Genomic DNA, 15,644 nt, shown 5'->3' on the forward strand with positions numbered 1-15,644 from the left:
CACCAAGGTATTTGCAGGACGGCAGAATGCTTCAAGTTTGCTCGCTAGAGCTCCTATTCCAATCCGCCAGTATGGAGCTACTTATGCAGTTACTGCAAGAGAGGGCAGTCACATATCTAAGTTCGATGATGCTGTTCGCTCGTACAAAAACTCCGCCTTGATTCAGTGTACTAGCGACAGCATGTCGTACTCTGCCATATTTTAGTGCGCTTGCCAACGCCCGCACAGATTTGAGAAGGAGAGACGATGTGAGAGCCAAAGCTCTATCGCCATGACATGCCTGCGCCGCCCGATGTGATCGTGTTCATGCATGCAGAGTCGAAGAAAGTCCCGGAAACCAAATCACCAACACCATCGCTATGCTACTCGTCAGATGTAAACCGCCTGTAAGAAGCTGAAACACCCGTTCAATGTATGACCAGGAAAGAAAATGCCCCCTAAATGTTCGTTGCTGCTCCGTTGGACTGTCCATTCGCTTTAGGGGCAGGAGGCTTGCCGCTCTCCTTGTTGACAAGGTTGTTATACATCCCTTTGATTTGAGCCACGTTGGCCTTCTTGTTCGGCCAGTACCTAGTGGTGACCGTCTCCCTACATATTGTCAGCAACGTCCTAGAAAGTGTTCTCATTTTGGACTCACCATAATCGACTCTCGAGGTTTGGCTGGTCCCGAGACTCTGCGCGAATGAAGTTCCCAACCGCAATCAGCTCCATCTTGAGAACCTTGATGAGGCCCTCTTTGTTCGGATACGTCTTCGCGTTTGCCTTGCTAAGACGGTCGAGATGGTCACGAATCCCCCGAAGCTTGTTGTTTGCGTACTCATCCAGCTCCGGCTTCACGATGCCATTCGGCGTCGAGTCCAGACTGCGGTGGTGCTGATGGTGACGCTCCTCAGAGTTCCTGTGCTTCGAACTCTGATCTTCACTTTTGACGTGCTTGATCCGGTCGCCATGGTCACTGACTTTTCGCTTGCTTTCAGGCGTACCGACTCGGTCGTTCTGCGGTCCTCTCCGGTCACTACTTGAGCGAGGGTGGTGTTCCGAAAGACGGTGACGATGATCCATGACGCCGTGCTCATGAGATCGACTGTCGCCACGGCTCTCGCTGTGACGGTGCTCCGCGTTGCTATGCGCTCGCATCCGAGCTTTCTCGGACTCACGTGGAGCCTTGCGCACGTTGTTGCTCGACGCAGGGCTAGCAGACCCAGCAGGAGCCTTCTCAGTCCGTCGACCGAGCGCATTCTTCTTGTTGTTGCGATGATGATTCTCAATGAGTCGTTTGGCGTTGGGATTCGCTCCAGTCTGCTCCTTGAGCACAGTCAGCAGGTAATTGGCCCTGCGGACTAAATGGACTGCTCCGGGCGACTTCGCGTTCTTGTCTTCAGCCTTGCTACGTTCCTCCTTCTTGTCGACGCGATGCTCTTCCAAGTAGAACTTGTCCGCCATGCCAAGCTCGGTGTCGTCTCGAATAGCAACCCATGCGCCATACCCATGTCGTGCAATGCCCACACAAAGCATGCCGTCTTCTCGCGCACCCCATGGACAAGTGTAGTTGGCAGGCTTGATGGCATCAGGAACGCGGAAGTTTCTCCAATCAGGTGCAGCCTCCGTTGCCTTCTTAATCATGCGCATCTCGACTGGCCGTTCCATGATCGTCTCAGCGTTCAACCGCTTCACACTTTGATAATCGAAGAGTACTGCCTTCTTGTCCTTCTTTGTTAAAACCCTCTTAGCTTCCTTCTCTATTGTCTCTAGTCTTGTCTGCTCTTCTTTCAAAAGTCTCTGGCTCGTGGCAATGACATCGTCCAGCGTCGCTTTCAAGACCTCGGGGTCGCGACCGGTAAGTTTCGCGGTTCGAATCATCTCCTCGCCACGATCATCAAGTGAACCGTAACGCTCGTATGCTCGGATGAGGTTTCGGGTTTCCTTGCCGCTGAGAGGCCGCTTGGGATCGTTGTCGGTGCTAGACTCATCTCCAGATGCACTGTCAACTGCTTGTTGCTGCATCTCCCGAGCTCGCTTCTTTGCAGCACGCTGCTCGCGTTCATCTTGGTTTGCAGCCTTGCGCTTTCTGGGTGCGCTTTCCTCAAGTAACCTCTTGGTCTCTTCTTCTTCCTTGCGTCGTTGAGCTTCTGCCTTAATGGCATCGAGGTCTTCCTTCGGAATAATGTCATCCCACTCGAGGTCAATCTTGACGTCTGTATATTCGAAAGCTTTGAGAAACTCATCGCCGCCGTCCGAAGTAAGACCTGGTGCTTGTTCTGTCTTATGTTCTTCAGCATTCTCCAGGACGGCGTCGATATCAAGCTCTTCGAGTTTCTTTTGGTTGCCAGATTGCTCGAACATTTTCTGTCCACGTTTTTTGAGGATGCGGTTGATTTCATCTGCAGAGGTAGGTTCAGTGACGGCATCTTTCGCTCGTGCAATCTTTTCCGATATCTCCTTGTCAGACTTGTCGGTCACACCACGCTGTATGGTAATGAACTCAAGCATCAGCTTGTTTCTTGCACGCTCAAGGATCTCTTCTTCAACGGTGTCTTTGGATACGAGCCGGTAAATGCTGACAGGGTTCTTTTGGCCAATCCGATGAGCGCGAGCCATAGCCTGCAAATCTGCTTGTGGATTCCAGTCGGAATCGAACAAGATAACGGTGTCCGCTGTCATCAAATTGATACCGAGACCACCTGCTCGAGTCGAGAGGAGGAAGCAGAAGTCGTCGCTGCCGGGCGCATTGAAATGGTCAATAGCAATCTTACGATCGCTCGCAGGAACGGTACCGTCTAAACGCTGAAAGGCGTAGTTCCGCAGTCTCAGGTAGTCCGTCAGAATGTTAAGCATTTGCACCATTTGACTGAAGATTAGGACTCGATGGCCGTCTTTTTTTAATTTGGTGAGAAGTTGGTCAAGAAGCATCATCTTGCCGCTAGTCGTGATGAGAATCTTCAAAGTTTCGTCTTTGCTGGCGTTCGGACTGATCAACTTCGCCTCTGCGTTCGCAAAGATGAGAGGATGATTGCTAGCTTTCTTCAACTCCATCATGATGTTCAGTAGCGATTGCTTTTGTCCCTTGACGCCCTCGTTGAGAGCTTCGTAATTCCTCGTCAGGATGTTCTTGTAGTACTCGAGCTGGATATCAGACAGCTCCACACGGAGAATCTTTTCAGATTTCGGTGGAAGATCGTTTTCAACCTTTTCTTTGGTGCGCCGGATCATGTATGGTTTGATAGCGTCGCTAAGCTCAGCTATCCTCCGACTTGCATCTTCGGACTGGAGGTCAATGTTCTCATCAATGTTCATCGTTCCAGGCATGAGGAAGTCCATGAGAGCGGACAGTTCGCCCAAAGTGTTTTGTATGGGAGTGCCGGTGATGAAAAGGCGACTTGGTGCTTTGAACTCTAATAACTTGGCGTAAAGCTGTGACTCGCGATTCTTCAGTCGATGGGCTTCGTCCACGGCGAGGAATTGCCATTTCAATTGAGACAGCCACTGCCAGTCGGCAAGCACGTACTCATACGTCGTGAGGAGAACATTGAACTTCACCTTTCGCAGGTTGTCCCGGTCAACAAGAAGCTCGTAGCTCTTGATGATTTCACGGGCACTATTATTGCCGGTGTAGACAACATAGTTGATGTCTGGGGTCCAATTGTTGAAAGTATCAGCCCATGCCGGCATCGTGGATAGAGGCACCACGCAGATGAAGGGCCCTTCTTGACCTCGGTCATGACGAAGCCAGTTCATGAAAGCGACAGTCTGGACGGTTTTACCAAGACCCATCTCGTCTGCGAGGATGACATTGTTCCCGCGGCACCAGTTGTGAGCAAGGAAATTGACTCCATGAAGCTGAAAGGATCTGAGTTCGCCATGTTTGATATAGTCGGGTTGTTCCGTCAGGCGGACAAACTTGCTTCGTGTAGCAATGTTGGACTCCTTCGTGTTCGAGGAGGGTAACTTCGAAGACCTGTCGAGGTAACGATCGATCTCGAGTTGAGATAAGTTGCTAATCAGAGTAGCGTCTTCCCAGGTACAGAAGTCGTAAGTCAAAGTTTTCCCTGTGAATAGTCAGCAAAGGCATAGAGTGCTATGGGTAAGGCTTTACATACACTTGACGAAGTACTCGGTGCCCTCGTCGCCTTGACGAGAGCCGATTACACGCTCGACTAATTGGTAGTCCGAAAGCGCACTCTTCTGCATCTCCCGTTCAATCTTGTATTTCTCGTACTCCTCGGGCTCTTCTTTCTGCCGATACTGAAAACCCAAATCAACGTTGATGACCTTGCGGAAGTAGTTTTCGAGCTTGCGAAAGCCACGGTAATTGGCAACCGTTTCAAAGGGCTCCCATGTGGAGTGGTAGTGAGCCTTCCCTTGCCATTTGATCTGAATGGAGCGTTAAGGCTTTGATCTCACCAGCAGGGGTAGTATAGGAGGACTTACAAGATATTCAAAGTCTTTCTTAGTAGCCATAGCAGGATCGACTTCTATTGACGGGTTTAGCAAGATGTTATTCCGGATAGACTGGGGTACTAACCAGTCCCTTCTTGCGGCCGATGGTCCAAGACGACATCAATCGCAGGGGAAGTATCCTCAACCACAGTCTCCCAATAGGCCGGTGTAGTCTCATCATCGTCCTCTTCGAACATGTCTTCGTCCTCGTCCTCATTGTAGTTGGTGACTGGCTTGGTTTGCCTTGCCGAAAAGCGTATTTCGCCATGTGAGGGAGGTAGCAGGCCAGCTGCGACTTGCAATTGACGCTGTCGCTGCTTCTTGGTAGGGACGTTTCGCCGAGCGCCCACATAGGTGTCTGATTCGGACTCGGATTCGGCTGTTGAATGGAGGGTAGGAGTAGGTTGATGCGACGCTATGAGGGGGTTAATTAGGTACCTGGGCATGGTCAAAAGGGGGTTGGAAGCATGCACACCTTTTCGGGAAGAAGTCTTCTGCCGCTTCCGTCGAACATCTGAAGCGGCTTTATCGTCTTCATCGCTGCTTTCGACCTATCATCTGTGTCAGGAATATGGGATGAAGCATCATGTGAAGTACGTACGATGCGACGATGGTTGAGACGAGGGCGGCCCTTGAGTGATGTTAGCGAGGATGGGCTAGATGTGGTGATGACACATACGCTTCGTCGTAGGCCATATAGCTCTGGGTTCTGGGATATCTCGTCCTCTTCAACACTTGCTTTCCGCTTCGGGGGTCTCCTTTCCTCCTCCGACGATGAACTCAGCGCCCGGCTGTCTTCTAGCTGACCAAATGGCGGTGTCTCCGAATCGTAGTCGCCATCGGCTTCCCCCTCAGCATCTTCGTCTTCGGAAGTGTCGGATGTCCCGACATCTGCCATAGGTACATCGTACGAGTCTCCTTCGGGTTCGTCCTCGGAGGACAAGTCTTCGGCGATGGGATCCTTGATGTCGGAGAGTTCGCTTTCGCTGTGGGAGGCCATGTCGTCGGCATTCGTGACAGTGACGGCGAGAGGCGACAAGTGGCCATTTGTAAGGGGCATAGATGTATTAGGATACGGAGGAGAGGGCATCGTGATGGACGCGGCTGATGGAGATGATGGTCAGCAAGATTTCTCAAGAACGACACGGCTGAGAGAGCCGAGGGTAGGTGCGATGTGCAGAACGATGATACGCGACTCAACAGGAACAAAAAGCGACTAGAATGGCTGCAGTAGGTTGGAATATGCAAGGTCTGATGGGGGAATCGAGTGTTTGATGACTTGGAGATGGAAGACAAGAATGTGAATCGTGGCGGTCAATGGGCTTCAGACCGCCTAAAACAAGCAGCAGTGTGTTGCAATGATGCTGAATATCCAGGGATACGCATCTCTGGGGAGGTATCGAGTTCTATTCGATGTATAGGCGGGATATAAGATGGTGGTGATGGTCGACTTCGAGCGACGGATCGCCGCTCGCCGGCAGCGTTTGACAGTGCAGCAGAGCAGAACGGAAGCAAACAGGGGGAGACCTACAGTCCATGGCTCAGACACCCTCAGTAGAGGCGACAGAAGGCCCGCTCGGGGGTGTTGGTGGTGGAGTCGGGAGACGAGGTTGGGGAAGTGTGAAGTGCCCAGCAGGTCCACACAGACAATGTGAGCGGTGCCTCAGCCTTAATCGCACAGGCGCTAGCGGGGCCCACGTGACCAGAGTCCCGTCTTCCGCTTGCGAGCATCATCCACCAAATTTCGACCACGGCACTGAAGACGACTCACGGCTTGTCTGAGCGGTGATTCTTCTCCTGGCTTCTCGCACCCTTCAACTTGCCCACCTACTTCTACAACTGCCCCCCCAATACACCCCCGAGCGCATTCTTCGAGGACAGTCGAGGAACAGCACCCCGCTTACTATTGTTCTGCTCCGCCCAGTTGTGCGAATAGCCTCATCATGTCGGACAGACTCACCCGGTATGCGCTCCGCCTTCGAACCACTCCACAATCATCCTCTAATTCCTCCGTCTAGCATAGCAATTGTGAACGCGGACAAAGTGCGCCTCACCTCCCCCACTACCCCTCCACGTCGGCAAATCAGATCAAGGCTAATATAATCACGACGAAAATAGTGCAAACCGAAGGTGAGTCGCATACCAAATGTGTAGGACGACATGCTAATTAGGGACTAGAAATGCAGACAAGAATGCAAGAAGTCCTGTCCTGTTGTTCGGACGGGCAAGCTCTGTATCGAGGTCGATGCCTCCTCCAAGATTGCCTTCATCTCCGAGCGCCTTTGTATCGGATGCGGTATTTGCCCAAAGAAGTGCCCCTTCGATGCCATCAACATCATCAACTTGCCTACCAACCTCGAGACCCAAGTCACCCATCGATACTCGGCGAACAGCTTCAAGCTCCATAGGCTGCCTACACCACGACCAGGGCAAGTGCTGGGACTAGTGGGGACAAACGGTATTGGAAAGAGTACGGCATTGAAGATCCTGAGCGGCAAGTTGAAGCCAAATTTGGGCAGATACGACAACCCGCCGGACTGGGAGGACATCCTCAAATATTTCCGTGGCTCAGAACTGCAGAGTACGTTGCATTCGAAAAGACTGTTGGGCCCACTAACACCAGGCAGACTACTTCACAAAGGTCCTCGAGGACAATCTCAAAGCCGTTGTCAAACCTCAGTATGTCGACCAAATCCCCAAGGCTATCAAGGGTCCCAACAAGACTGTGGGTTACCTCATCAAGAGCCGCTCTCAGATGGACAATTTGGAGCAGATCAGTGACGTTCTAGGTACAGTTGCTCTATTACAGATATTAGAACACGGGGCTAATTTGGCACTACAGAATTGAACCAAGTTTACGATCGTGATGTCTCCCTTCTCTCTGGAGGAGAACTACAGCGATTCGCCATTGGCACCGTCTGTGTCCAGCAAGCCGACGTCTACATGTTCGACGAGCCATCTTCCTTCTTGGATGTCAAGCAGCGTCTCAATGCTGGTAAAATGATTCGAAGCCTCCTTCGCTCGGATGACTACGTTATCGTTGTCGAGCACGATCTGTCGGTCCTGGATTATCTCTCTGACTTCATTTGCGTTCTTTACGGTAAACCAGCGGTCTATGGTGTCGTCACACTACCCGCCTCCGTTCGTGAAGGTATCAACATCTTCCTTGACGGCAACATCCCTACCGAGAATCTTCGTTTCCGTGAAGAATCTCTTCAATTTCGCATTGGAGAAGCAGGCGAGGAGTTCTTGGCCGACAAAGCTCGTGCATACAAGTACCCATCTATGGAGAAGACTCTAGGAGGCTTCCATCTCAAAGTGGATGGCGGAGAATTCACAGATTCCGAGATCATCGTCATGATGGGCGAGAACGGCACTGGCAAAACTACTTTCTGCAGGATGTTGGCTGGTGCTGAGAAGCCAGATGGAACACGCAAAGTTCCCCCCATGAACATCAGCATGAAGCCTCAGAAGATTACCCCTAAGTTCACGGGCACTGTTCGTCAGCTATTTTTCAAGAAGATCAAGGCTGCTTTCTTGAGCCCGCAGTTCCAGACGGACGTCTACAAGCCTTTGAAGATGGACGACTTTATTGACCAGGAAGTCCAGAACCTCTCTGGTGGTGAGTTGCAGCGTGTTGCCATCGTCCTCGCGCTCGGAATCCCCGCAGACATCTACCTGATTGACGAAGTAAGTGTACAACCTCACTATACATATACATCACTTAACACCATCCCAGCCCAGCGCATACCTCGATTCCGAGCAGCGTATCGTCGCCGCCAGAGTCATCAAGCGCTTCATCATGCACGCCAAGAAGACCGCCTTCGTCGTCGAGCACGACTTCATCATGGCCACCTACCTCGCCGACCGCGTCATTGTCTTCGACGGCCAGCCCTCCGTCGACTCCCGCGCCAACCCGCCCGAGAGCCTGCTCACCGGCTGCAACAAGTTCCTCAAGAACCTGGACGTCACGTTCCGCCGCGACCCCAACTCGTACCGCCCCCGCATCAACAAGTACCAGTCGCAGCTAGACCAGGAGCAGAAGTTGTCAGGCAACTACGTAAGTCATACCCCCCCCTTTTTATCTCGCAAATCTTGAAATTACAACGAGACAATCGACTAACAAACCCCCCAGTTCTTCCTGGAAGATGAGAGTTGAAAAGGGCATCCCAAAAATGAATCAACAGCCCCCTCCCCCCAGCATTTCGGATAAAGGCGTTCTAGGTGCATCGGGAGGCGGCAGCGGCAGCAAGAAAGGCGGCATTCGGCGGCGTTCTGGCGGCTTGCCCGACGAAGAAGTCGGGTCTGATGAAGACGACGACGACGATGACTAACGCTGGCGACAGCGGCCGACCTCCTGTTCCACTTAGTCTCTACCTGACGACATGCCAGCTACGCTTGGTATTCGTCTAGGTAGGTAGGTCGCACGGGTCAAGTTAGGGGGCCGCTGTCAGTGACGAGCTTCACGTTACATCATTATCCTCGAGCGCAGACGAATTCGTGGAGTTATCTGCATTTTTCAACCTAGACTACTCCCAACTACTGCACTAGGAGAATCCCTAGTGCTAGTCCTCTCCGTTTCAATCATCCGCCTGCAAACCGCCCAGTGCCAAAAGTTTTGGAATTAAACTCCATTTAGGGGAATAGAGAACATGGGCTAGGGAAGAAAAGAGAAAGTGTTAAGTTTCTCGTGAAAGTGAACACGTACCGAAAGTGAAAGTGAATTGATCTGATCGACCCAAGCGGGTGAAGCGCTAAAGCTAGTCTTCGGCCAGTTCGCCCTCTTCGCTACCAGATCGGAGGCCTGGGTCTTCAGCTGCGGGAGCAGGTGTAGGCGGGGCTGCGGGAGTCCGAGAACGGCGCACGCGCTGTGAAAGTGTTAGTATGATATATAGATCACGTAGAACTAGGAAGTCTACCTTGTTATCTCTCCTACTGCCAGGACTGCCCACATCGCTATCCCTACGGCGTCTCATGCTTCCAGGACGGCTGTCACCATAGTCGAGCTCGCTGCCGCGGTCCCGAGGATCCGCACGGCTGACGTAGTCGCGCTCCCGTTCGGCCTCGCGCTCTCTGCGTTCGCGGTCATAGTGGCTCAAACTAACTTGTCTGGATCCCCTATCATACCTGTCTCCTCGATCTCTCGTACGATCACGCTCGCGGTCGTCTCTGTCGCGCCGGTACGGCGGGGACAGACCGGTGCTGCTTCCACCCTTGCGATACTGCTTCTCCCGGTTCTCCTGCGCCTTTTTACGGTCCTCCTGGTAGGCGTCTCGCTCTGGGGAGCGGGTCCGGGTCCGGCGACGACGGTGGGAGTCAGTATGATTATCTCGGTAGTCGCGTTCGCGGTCACGATGGCTGCTGTATCGGTCACCGCGATCCCGGGGTCGATGGTCGCGTCGTTCTTCATCGTCCCTCTCCTTGAGGCGCCGCATGGTCTTGTCGAATGCAGAACGGCGAAGCTCATCCGAGTCAAGAGCACGATATTCCTCAAACTTTTCAAGGCGGGGACGTACCTGGTCCCAAGTGTCCCCCAATGCGACAGGTGGTTCGAGATGCTTGATCTTGGAGCGAAGTTTGTCGAAGATGCGCAATTGGTGGCGTTCTGCATGATGCTTCTCGTCTTCGCTTCGTCTCATCACTTTGTCGCGGATGCGCTCGAAGATGAGTTTCACATAGTCGCTATCGAGATCAGCTGTGCGTCGATCAGTCTTCATAACAGAGAGGAACTCGTCGAAGGTAGTCTTAGGTGTGACTTCAAAGTGTTGGTCCTAACGTAATTAGTCATCGTCGTTGAAAAGGGCTGCGATACACTTACATCCAGAACGTCCATAGCCTCGTTACGCCTCAGACGAAGCGCTCTATCCTCTTCTTCGATCAAATCCCAGAAGAGCTCTAGAGGTGATGATCCAGAGTTACCAAGCATTGCAGTGTACCGATCATCATTCTCGACCAACGGATGAACTTCCGTCCACTTCGAATTGGCATTGATCTTATTCTCCGATTTTAGGTCCTTCAGAAGGCTGAGAAACCCCTCTCGGGCCTGCCTCTCCCGTCTAGTCTTCAAAGCTTTCTGCTTTTGACGCTGGTCGTTAAAGCTTCGTTCGAGTGCCTTGATGTGATTATCAAAAGCTTTCAGTATGTCCAACTTAGTAAGTGACTGGAATTTCTCGTCATTCTTGATATGTGAGTTGGATTGGAGAATTTCCTGGGCGTGCGACCATCGCGTATATGGCTCAAGGTTTAGAGCACGCAGAATTTCCATGAGCTCATCCAAGGCCGCGCTTCGGTTCTTGGCCTCCTCTGCTGCGTTTGACTTCTTGAGATCCACAATGTACTCCTCGAATAGCTGTCTTCGCTCATCGTCAGACTTCGCAGACCGGAATATGCTCTCATCCTCGATAATTGGGCGAGCAGTCTTCCAACGAGTGTAGTGTTTGATCTCAGGGTGGGAGCCCAGCATTGAAGAAAAGTCGGAACGGAGTTTCGCGAGCCTCTCTTTCTCCTTGTCCTTCTCTTGTGCGCGAACCTCAACCACGTATTTCTCGAAAGCCGACTTTCGGTCTTTGGGGTCCTTCAAGGCTCGGTATTGTGGATCCTTGACGGTTGCACGAACGGTCTGTTCCCAGCTCCACTCAGGTTGCGCGCCAACCCGCCTCAGAAGCTTCATGAAGGCCGCTTCTGCTTCTTCGAAGGAGCTGTATTCTGGGTCGGTCTGGGAAGTTATGGAAGTCAGGTTGGCACTCCGCTCGGGGTCGGCACGGTATCCACGTTCGGGGTCGGCACGATATCCAATCTGTCGGTCCGGGCCAATGCGGTCATTGCGTTCATAATCATCGCGATCTCGGTAGTTGTTTTGAGGAGGGCGCATAGGGCCACCGGCGACAAAGGCTGGAGCACTGTAGAGGTTAGAGCAGTTCGCAAATTGAAGGAATTCACTTGCTGTGCAGCTGCTGGCCGAACCGGAGGCTGAAACTTCTTCAAATTCTCAGCGACCTCTGCGGGAATCTCCCAAGAAGTCTGTTTGGTCTCGTTATGAGCGTAGTAGCGCCTGCCGGCGTCGTTCTGGTAGGCCTTCCACGGTGTGCCGATGAGCGCGCGCTATATCCAGATTAGCATTTACTGATAAAGAGGCGGGAACGGGACAATGTCGCCAGCGGAAATCAATTCTCACCTCGATGGGCTCCATGAACTCTTCTGGCGTGTCCCATCGCGTCGCTTTCGTGTCCCTATGCCAGTAATAGGTCCGCCCGGCGTCAGTCTGGGCCTTTATCCAGACTGAAGGAGGGTTTAGGTGGCCGTTCATCTCTGCGGTTGAGGCGGTAGTGTTAGTATCGAGGTGAAAAGAAGGCAGGAGTCTTGGTAGCCTCGTCGCGCATGAAGATCTAATTCAGGTGGCCCGTGCGCTCTTGGCACCACCATTCCGTATAAGGCGACGTCGTTCTCACCTTCACTGGACATCAGAGTGAATGATTCCTCGATGGACTGAGTACGCGTCGTCTATGAGATGTCGACCGTCGAGCCAGAAGAGGGAAGGCCTCGGGGAAGCGTAGAATTTGCGGAGAGCTCTGTACTCGAGGCTTTTGCCCCGTCCTCGTCCGTTAATATCGAACAACTTCTGCAGTCGTGGGACGGATCCGTGAAAGATGAGACTAGCTCTATTCTTCCGTTTGTCTCTCAGAGGCAGTTCCTCCTATTCGGTAAGCATGGAGTTTCTGTCACGTGGCTGTACTAGATCTCTTACTTATTTTCAGGCGTATAGATGAGCTTCTGCCCGTGATTGTTGTTTTGAGAACACCTCAAATCGAAGAAAGCACACTGAAATCATATCTGTCGAGGCTTGCCATCAACTTGGAGCTATACGCGGTCAATACGGCCCCGAATCCCGAGGCCGAAACGTATACGCCCCCAACGAAAGAGTTACTCTACTCGGAGACCATCAAGGATTCATATGATCCTATAGTCTGCATTCATGAGAGCGAGGCCAATACGCATGTCTATGTTGTCTGGAAAGTGGAGGTATTCATAAGTAAAGTGGCCTCCCTAATATCCCAGCTCTCTGCTTACATTCTCAGGCCGCCCAAGAGCAAGACTAAATAAGCCCGGCTTATACTTTGCACCTGCAGCATCTCTAAAGCCTCCAGCAAAGATCAAGCAAACCGTCATCCAAGATGAATATCTCCCAAGCAAAGTCCCAGCCGCACTCAATCTTCTGCAGTCCTTCAGCAACGAGCCGGGGTTGGGTGGCGTTATACCACATCTTTCAGCCATGCGAATAAGCAAGGTTGCGCCAACGACCCCCATAGCAAGAGAGCTGATGCGGCCTGTCAGAAGCGGACAACGCCGTCTTTTCAAAGCCGCCCCCGCGCTGATATGGAGGATACGGTACTCCCGGTGGCAATCATCACTGAAGGACACTGCTGTGATTGCATCCCTAGACCTTGAAATCGCGCACATCACTAGCTGCAGTGTAACTATTGACTCCGTAGAGCTTATTCTGCAAGGAGGTCGCGTGGAACCTTATGGAGACCCTATCGGCATATCTAGCTCCATACTCTGCAATCCAGGCGACCAACTCACTCTTCTTTACAAGCTCATTCCGGATGCAGTGGCCGTCGGAGCTCCTATGGAGGAGATTGGAGTACAACCATTGGATCTTAAACTCTCAGCCAAAGTCCTTGCCTCAGAAGACTGCCGCCCGAAGATCTCAATCGACTGGAGAACAACCGTTGATTTCTCTTTGGGATCCAATCCTGCACTCAAAGGCTTCAATGCGCTTGGCCGATCTGCAGGTAGTCAGCGATCAAAACCGCCTGGCCCCGATTCGTTACCCCCAGCACAAGGAGACCTCAGTCCGGTAGAAGATACAGAGCCGAAGGACATCAATATCAGCCTGACTATATCTGGTCCGTCGGGAGTAAAAGTGGGAGGCATTTTCCACTGGAAAGTCTTCATTGTCAATCGCTCTGATAAAGCTCGAAAACTGGCCGTGTTGGTCATCCCCAAACGCAGACGATCAGACCTAGAAAAACACAGGCCGCTATCATCTACCTCCTCTACAGGCAAACAACAAGGGAAAGATGAGCTTCTTGCTAAAGCCGTGATAGACGACAACATTGTCTATGCGAAACAGAAGAATGCGAGACAAGAGCCAGCGGACTTGGTCAGTTTGACAACAGATGTCAGGATAGGGTATGTTCCAATTCTTTTGGGTGATACACGTGCGTACTGACGGTTTTCCTTTAGGCATCTAAGCTCCGGGGCATGCTACACCGCTGAACCCAAATTTCTTGCTCTTGCACCCGGCGTTTTATCTGTAGATGCTCTGCGTGTTGTAGATTTAGCTACACAAGAAGCGACGGATATAAGGGACTTGCCTAGCATTATTGCAAAGGAATAGAAAGGCGCTGTGTAAATATATCGAGTTGCGTCAAATATCTCGGTGGCTCGAAACCTGGACTAAGGCGCAAACGTGACGTTACGTCTAGATCTTGAAAGCTCGTTTGGAACTAGTTAACCTTGCCCAACTTATCTATCTAGATGGTGCATACTTCTTTAGCGAACACGTGACTTTCCCGTCCCTTTTCCGCATAACTTTCCCGACGGTGCCCGCAGCTCCTATCTGCACTACAGGTATGATTCAACTTCAGATATAAAGAGATCAAGTACCCCATCTAGCTCTCAAGATCCTCGTTCTCTCTTACAAACCCATACTCCACTCAATCACTTCAAAACATCACCAAATCCAACACCATGACAGACCTCTACACCAACCTCGACCAATCCAAACTTCAAGCCAATGCTGCTTCTTCCCTCCTCACCTATGGCTCGGCCTTTTACGAAGACATCATCACCCACGCCCGCGGTGTCTACATCTACATGGCCACCGGCCACCGCATGCTCGACTGGACCTCCGGCCAGATGTCGTGCCTCATCGGCCACGGCAACCCCGAAATCGTCAAGGTCATCTCTGAGCATGCTGCGTCCCTCGACCACCTATTCAGCGGCATGCTCTCGCCGCCGCCGATCTCTCTGGCTATGAAATTAACCAGTCTCACGCCGAAGGGGCTGGATAAAGCCTTCTTCCTGAGCACTGGGGGGGGAGAGCAACGAGGCCGCGATTCGGCTCGCGAAGTTCTATACCGGGAAGTACGAAGTTGTAGGACTCAGTGCGAGTTGGCATGGGATGGTGGGTGCGGCGAATGGGGCGCAGTATCATTCCAATCGGGCGGGGTATGGGCCTCCTGTGAGTCTCCCTCTCTACTGATCTAGTGACCGAGAACGAATTTTGACGGTTGTAGTACCCGGGCAACTTCGTCCTCCAAGCTCCTAACGCATATCGATCTATCTTCCGTCACGCTGATGGCTCGTATGACTGGAAAACGGAGCTCGATTACGGCTTCTCCCTCATCGATCGCCAGTCCTGTGGCTCCCTGGCTGCTGTCATCGTTGAGCCGATCCTGTCTTCTGGGGGTATGCATGAGCTCCCTCAGGGGTATCTCAAGGCGCTAAAGGAGCACTGCGACAGGCGAGATATGCTTCTTATTGTCGATGAGGCACAGACGGCGATCGGGAGAGCTGGCGATATGTTTGCGTTCCAGCATGATGGCGATGGAGTGGTTCCCGACATCCTAACGCTTTCGAAGACGCTGGGCAATGGACTACCCCTTAGCGCGGTCCTTACATGTGACAAGATTGCGGAGTTTGCGAAGAAGCACCACTACACGTTCTATACCACTCACATCAACGACCCGCTCCCCGCTTCAGTCGGCGACAAAGTCCTCGAGATCGTCATTCGTGATGGTCTGGTCGAGCGATCCCGTGAGTTAGGCAAGTTGCTGAACGCTGGCTTGCTTCGTCTTCAACAACGGTACGGGTGCATCGGTGACGTTCGGGGTCGCGGTCTGATGGCCGGGGTCGAGATCGTTGTCGATAGTGCGACGAAGGAGCCGGGTCTAGAGCTTGGTGACAGGATTGGGAAGCAAATGACCGAGCTGGGTCTTTGGGCGCAGCTTGGAACTATGCAGAGCTTCTCTGGAGTCTTCAGAATTGCGCCTCCGATTACGATTACGGAGGAGGAACTCGAGGAGGGACTAAAAATCTTGGAGAAGGCGTTTGCGTCGACGGAGGGAACACTGCCGCTGTATCAGGTGCCTTTGGAGGGTCTGATCCATGCCAACCTCTGAGTTCCGATGGTAGAGGCCATA

General features: G+C 52.3%; 4 protein-coding genes across 4 annotated transcripts; 2 read left to right on the forward strand and 2 right to left on the reverse strand.

Moving 5' to 3' along the window:
• Window positions 1-150: 150 nt before the first annotated feature.
• Window positions 151-6,048, reverse strand: BDZ99DRAFT_460546 (uncharacterized protein). Its single transcript, XM_033719408.1, has 9 exons — window positions 5,969-6,048; window positions 5,117-5,541; window positions 5,039-5,068; window positions 4,913-4,988; window positions 4,523-4,852; window positions 4,429-4,472; window positions 4,098-4,371; window positions 638-4,046; window positions 151-588 (listed from the first exon to the last, which is right to left on the reverse strand). The coding sequence occupies exons 1-9, from the start codon at window positions 5,973-5,975 to the stop codon at window positions 438-440; spliced, it is 4,746 nt and encodes a 1,581-aa protein (XP_033580240.1). The 5' UTR covers window positions 5,976-6,048; the 3' UTR covers window positions 151-437.
• A 2,873-nt stretch (window positions 6,049-8,921) lies between these two features.
• Window positions 8,922-11,768, reverse strand: BDZ99DRAFT_507304 (uncharacterized protein). Its single transcript, XM_033724234.1, has 5 exons — window positions 11,612-11,768; window positions 11,381-11,538; window positions 10,256-11,336; window positions 9,357-10,208; window positions 8,922-9,305 (listed from the first exon to the last, which is right to left on the reverse strand). The coding sequence occupies exons 1-5, from the start codon at window positions 11,741-11,743 to the stop codon at window positions 9,198-9,200; spliced, it is 2,331 nt and encodes a 776-aa protein (XP_033580241.1). The 5' UTR covers window positions 11,744-11,768; the 3' UTR covers window positions 8,922-9,197.
• Window positions 11,769-11,909: 141 nt separating this feature from the next.
• On the forward strand, window positions 11,910-14,211 carry BDZ99DRAFT_438316 (uncharacterized protein). Its single transcript, XM_033717617.1, has 4 exons — window positions 11,910-12,137; window positions 12,200-12,466; window positions 12,513-13,629; window positions 13,684-14,211. The coding sequence occupies exons 1-4, from the start codon at window positions 11,945-11,947 to the stop codon at window positions 13,835-13,837; spliced, it is 1,731 nt and encodes a 576-aa protein (XP_033580242.1). The 5' UTR covers window positions 11,910-11,944; the 3' UTR covers window positions 13,838-14,211.
• On the forward strand, window positions 14,191-15,623 carry BDZ99DRAFT_486575 (PLP-dependent transferase; the record flags this gene model as incomplete). The annotated part of the gene is made up of 3 exons (XM_033722788.1): window positions 14,191-14,488; window positions 14,529-14,683; window positions 14,739-15,623. 3 exons carry the CDS (start codon window positions 14,191-14,193, stop codon window positions 15,621-15,623), a joined length of 1,338 nt encoding a protein of 445 aa, XP_033580243.1.
• Window positions 15,624-15,644: the final 21 nt, after the last annotated feature.

This window comes from Mytilinidion resinicola (assembly GCF_010093595.1).
Source record: "Mytilinidion resinicola strain CBS 304.34 unplaced genomic scaffold BDZ99scaffold_5, whole genome shotgun sequence".
In the NCBI taxonomy this organism is placed as follows: domain Eukaryota; kingdom Fungi; phylum Ascomycota; class Dothideomycetes; order Mytilinidiales; family Mytilinidiaceae; genus Mytilinidion; species Mytilinidion resinicola.

Bases quoted from the DNA above. Each gene is read 5' to 3' on its own strand.
- BDZ99DRAFT_460546 (XM_033719408.1), bottom strand. The intron at 4,372-4,428 runs GTAAGTCCTCCT...CGCTCCATTCAG, and splicing joins AGAAAGACTTTGAATATCTT to ATCAAATGGCAAGGGAAGGC. The intron at 4,047-4,097 runs GTATGTAAAGCC...GACTATTCACAG, and splicing joins CACCGAGTACTTCGTCAAGT to GGAAAACTTTGACTTACGAC.
- BDZ99DRAFT_507304 (XM_033724234.1), bottom strand. From the start codon at position 11,743: ATGAACGGCCACCTAAACCCTCCTTCAGTCTGGATAAAGGCCCAGACT. The intron at 10,209-10,255 runs GTAAGTGTATCG...TAATTACGTTAG, and splicing joins AGGCTATGGACGTTCTGGAT to GACCAACACTTTGAAGTCAC. The intron at 9,306-9,356 runs GTAGACTTCCTA...ACACTTTCACAG, and splicing joins GCAGTAGGAGAGATAACAAG to CGCGTGCGCCGTTCTCGGAC.
- BDZ99DRAFT_438316 (XM_033717617.1), top strand. From the start codon at position 11,945: ATGTCGACCGTCGAGCCAGAAGAGGGAAGGCCTCGGGGAAGCGTAGAA. The intron at 12,138-12,199 runs GTAAGCATGGAG...TCAGGCGTATAG, and splicing joins GAGGCAGTTCCTCCTATTCG to ATGAGCTTCTGCCCGTGATT. The intron at 12,467-12,512 runs GTAAAGTGGCCT...TTACATTCTCAG, and splicing joins GAAAGTGGAGGTATTCATAA to GCCGCCCAAGAGCAAGACTA.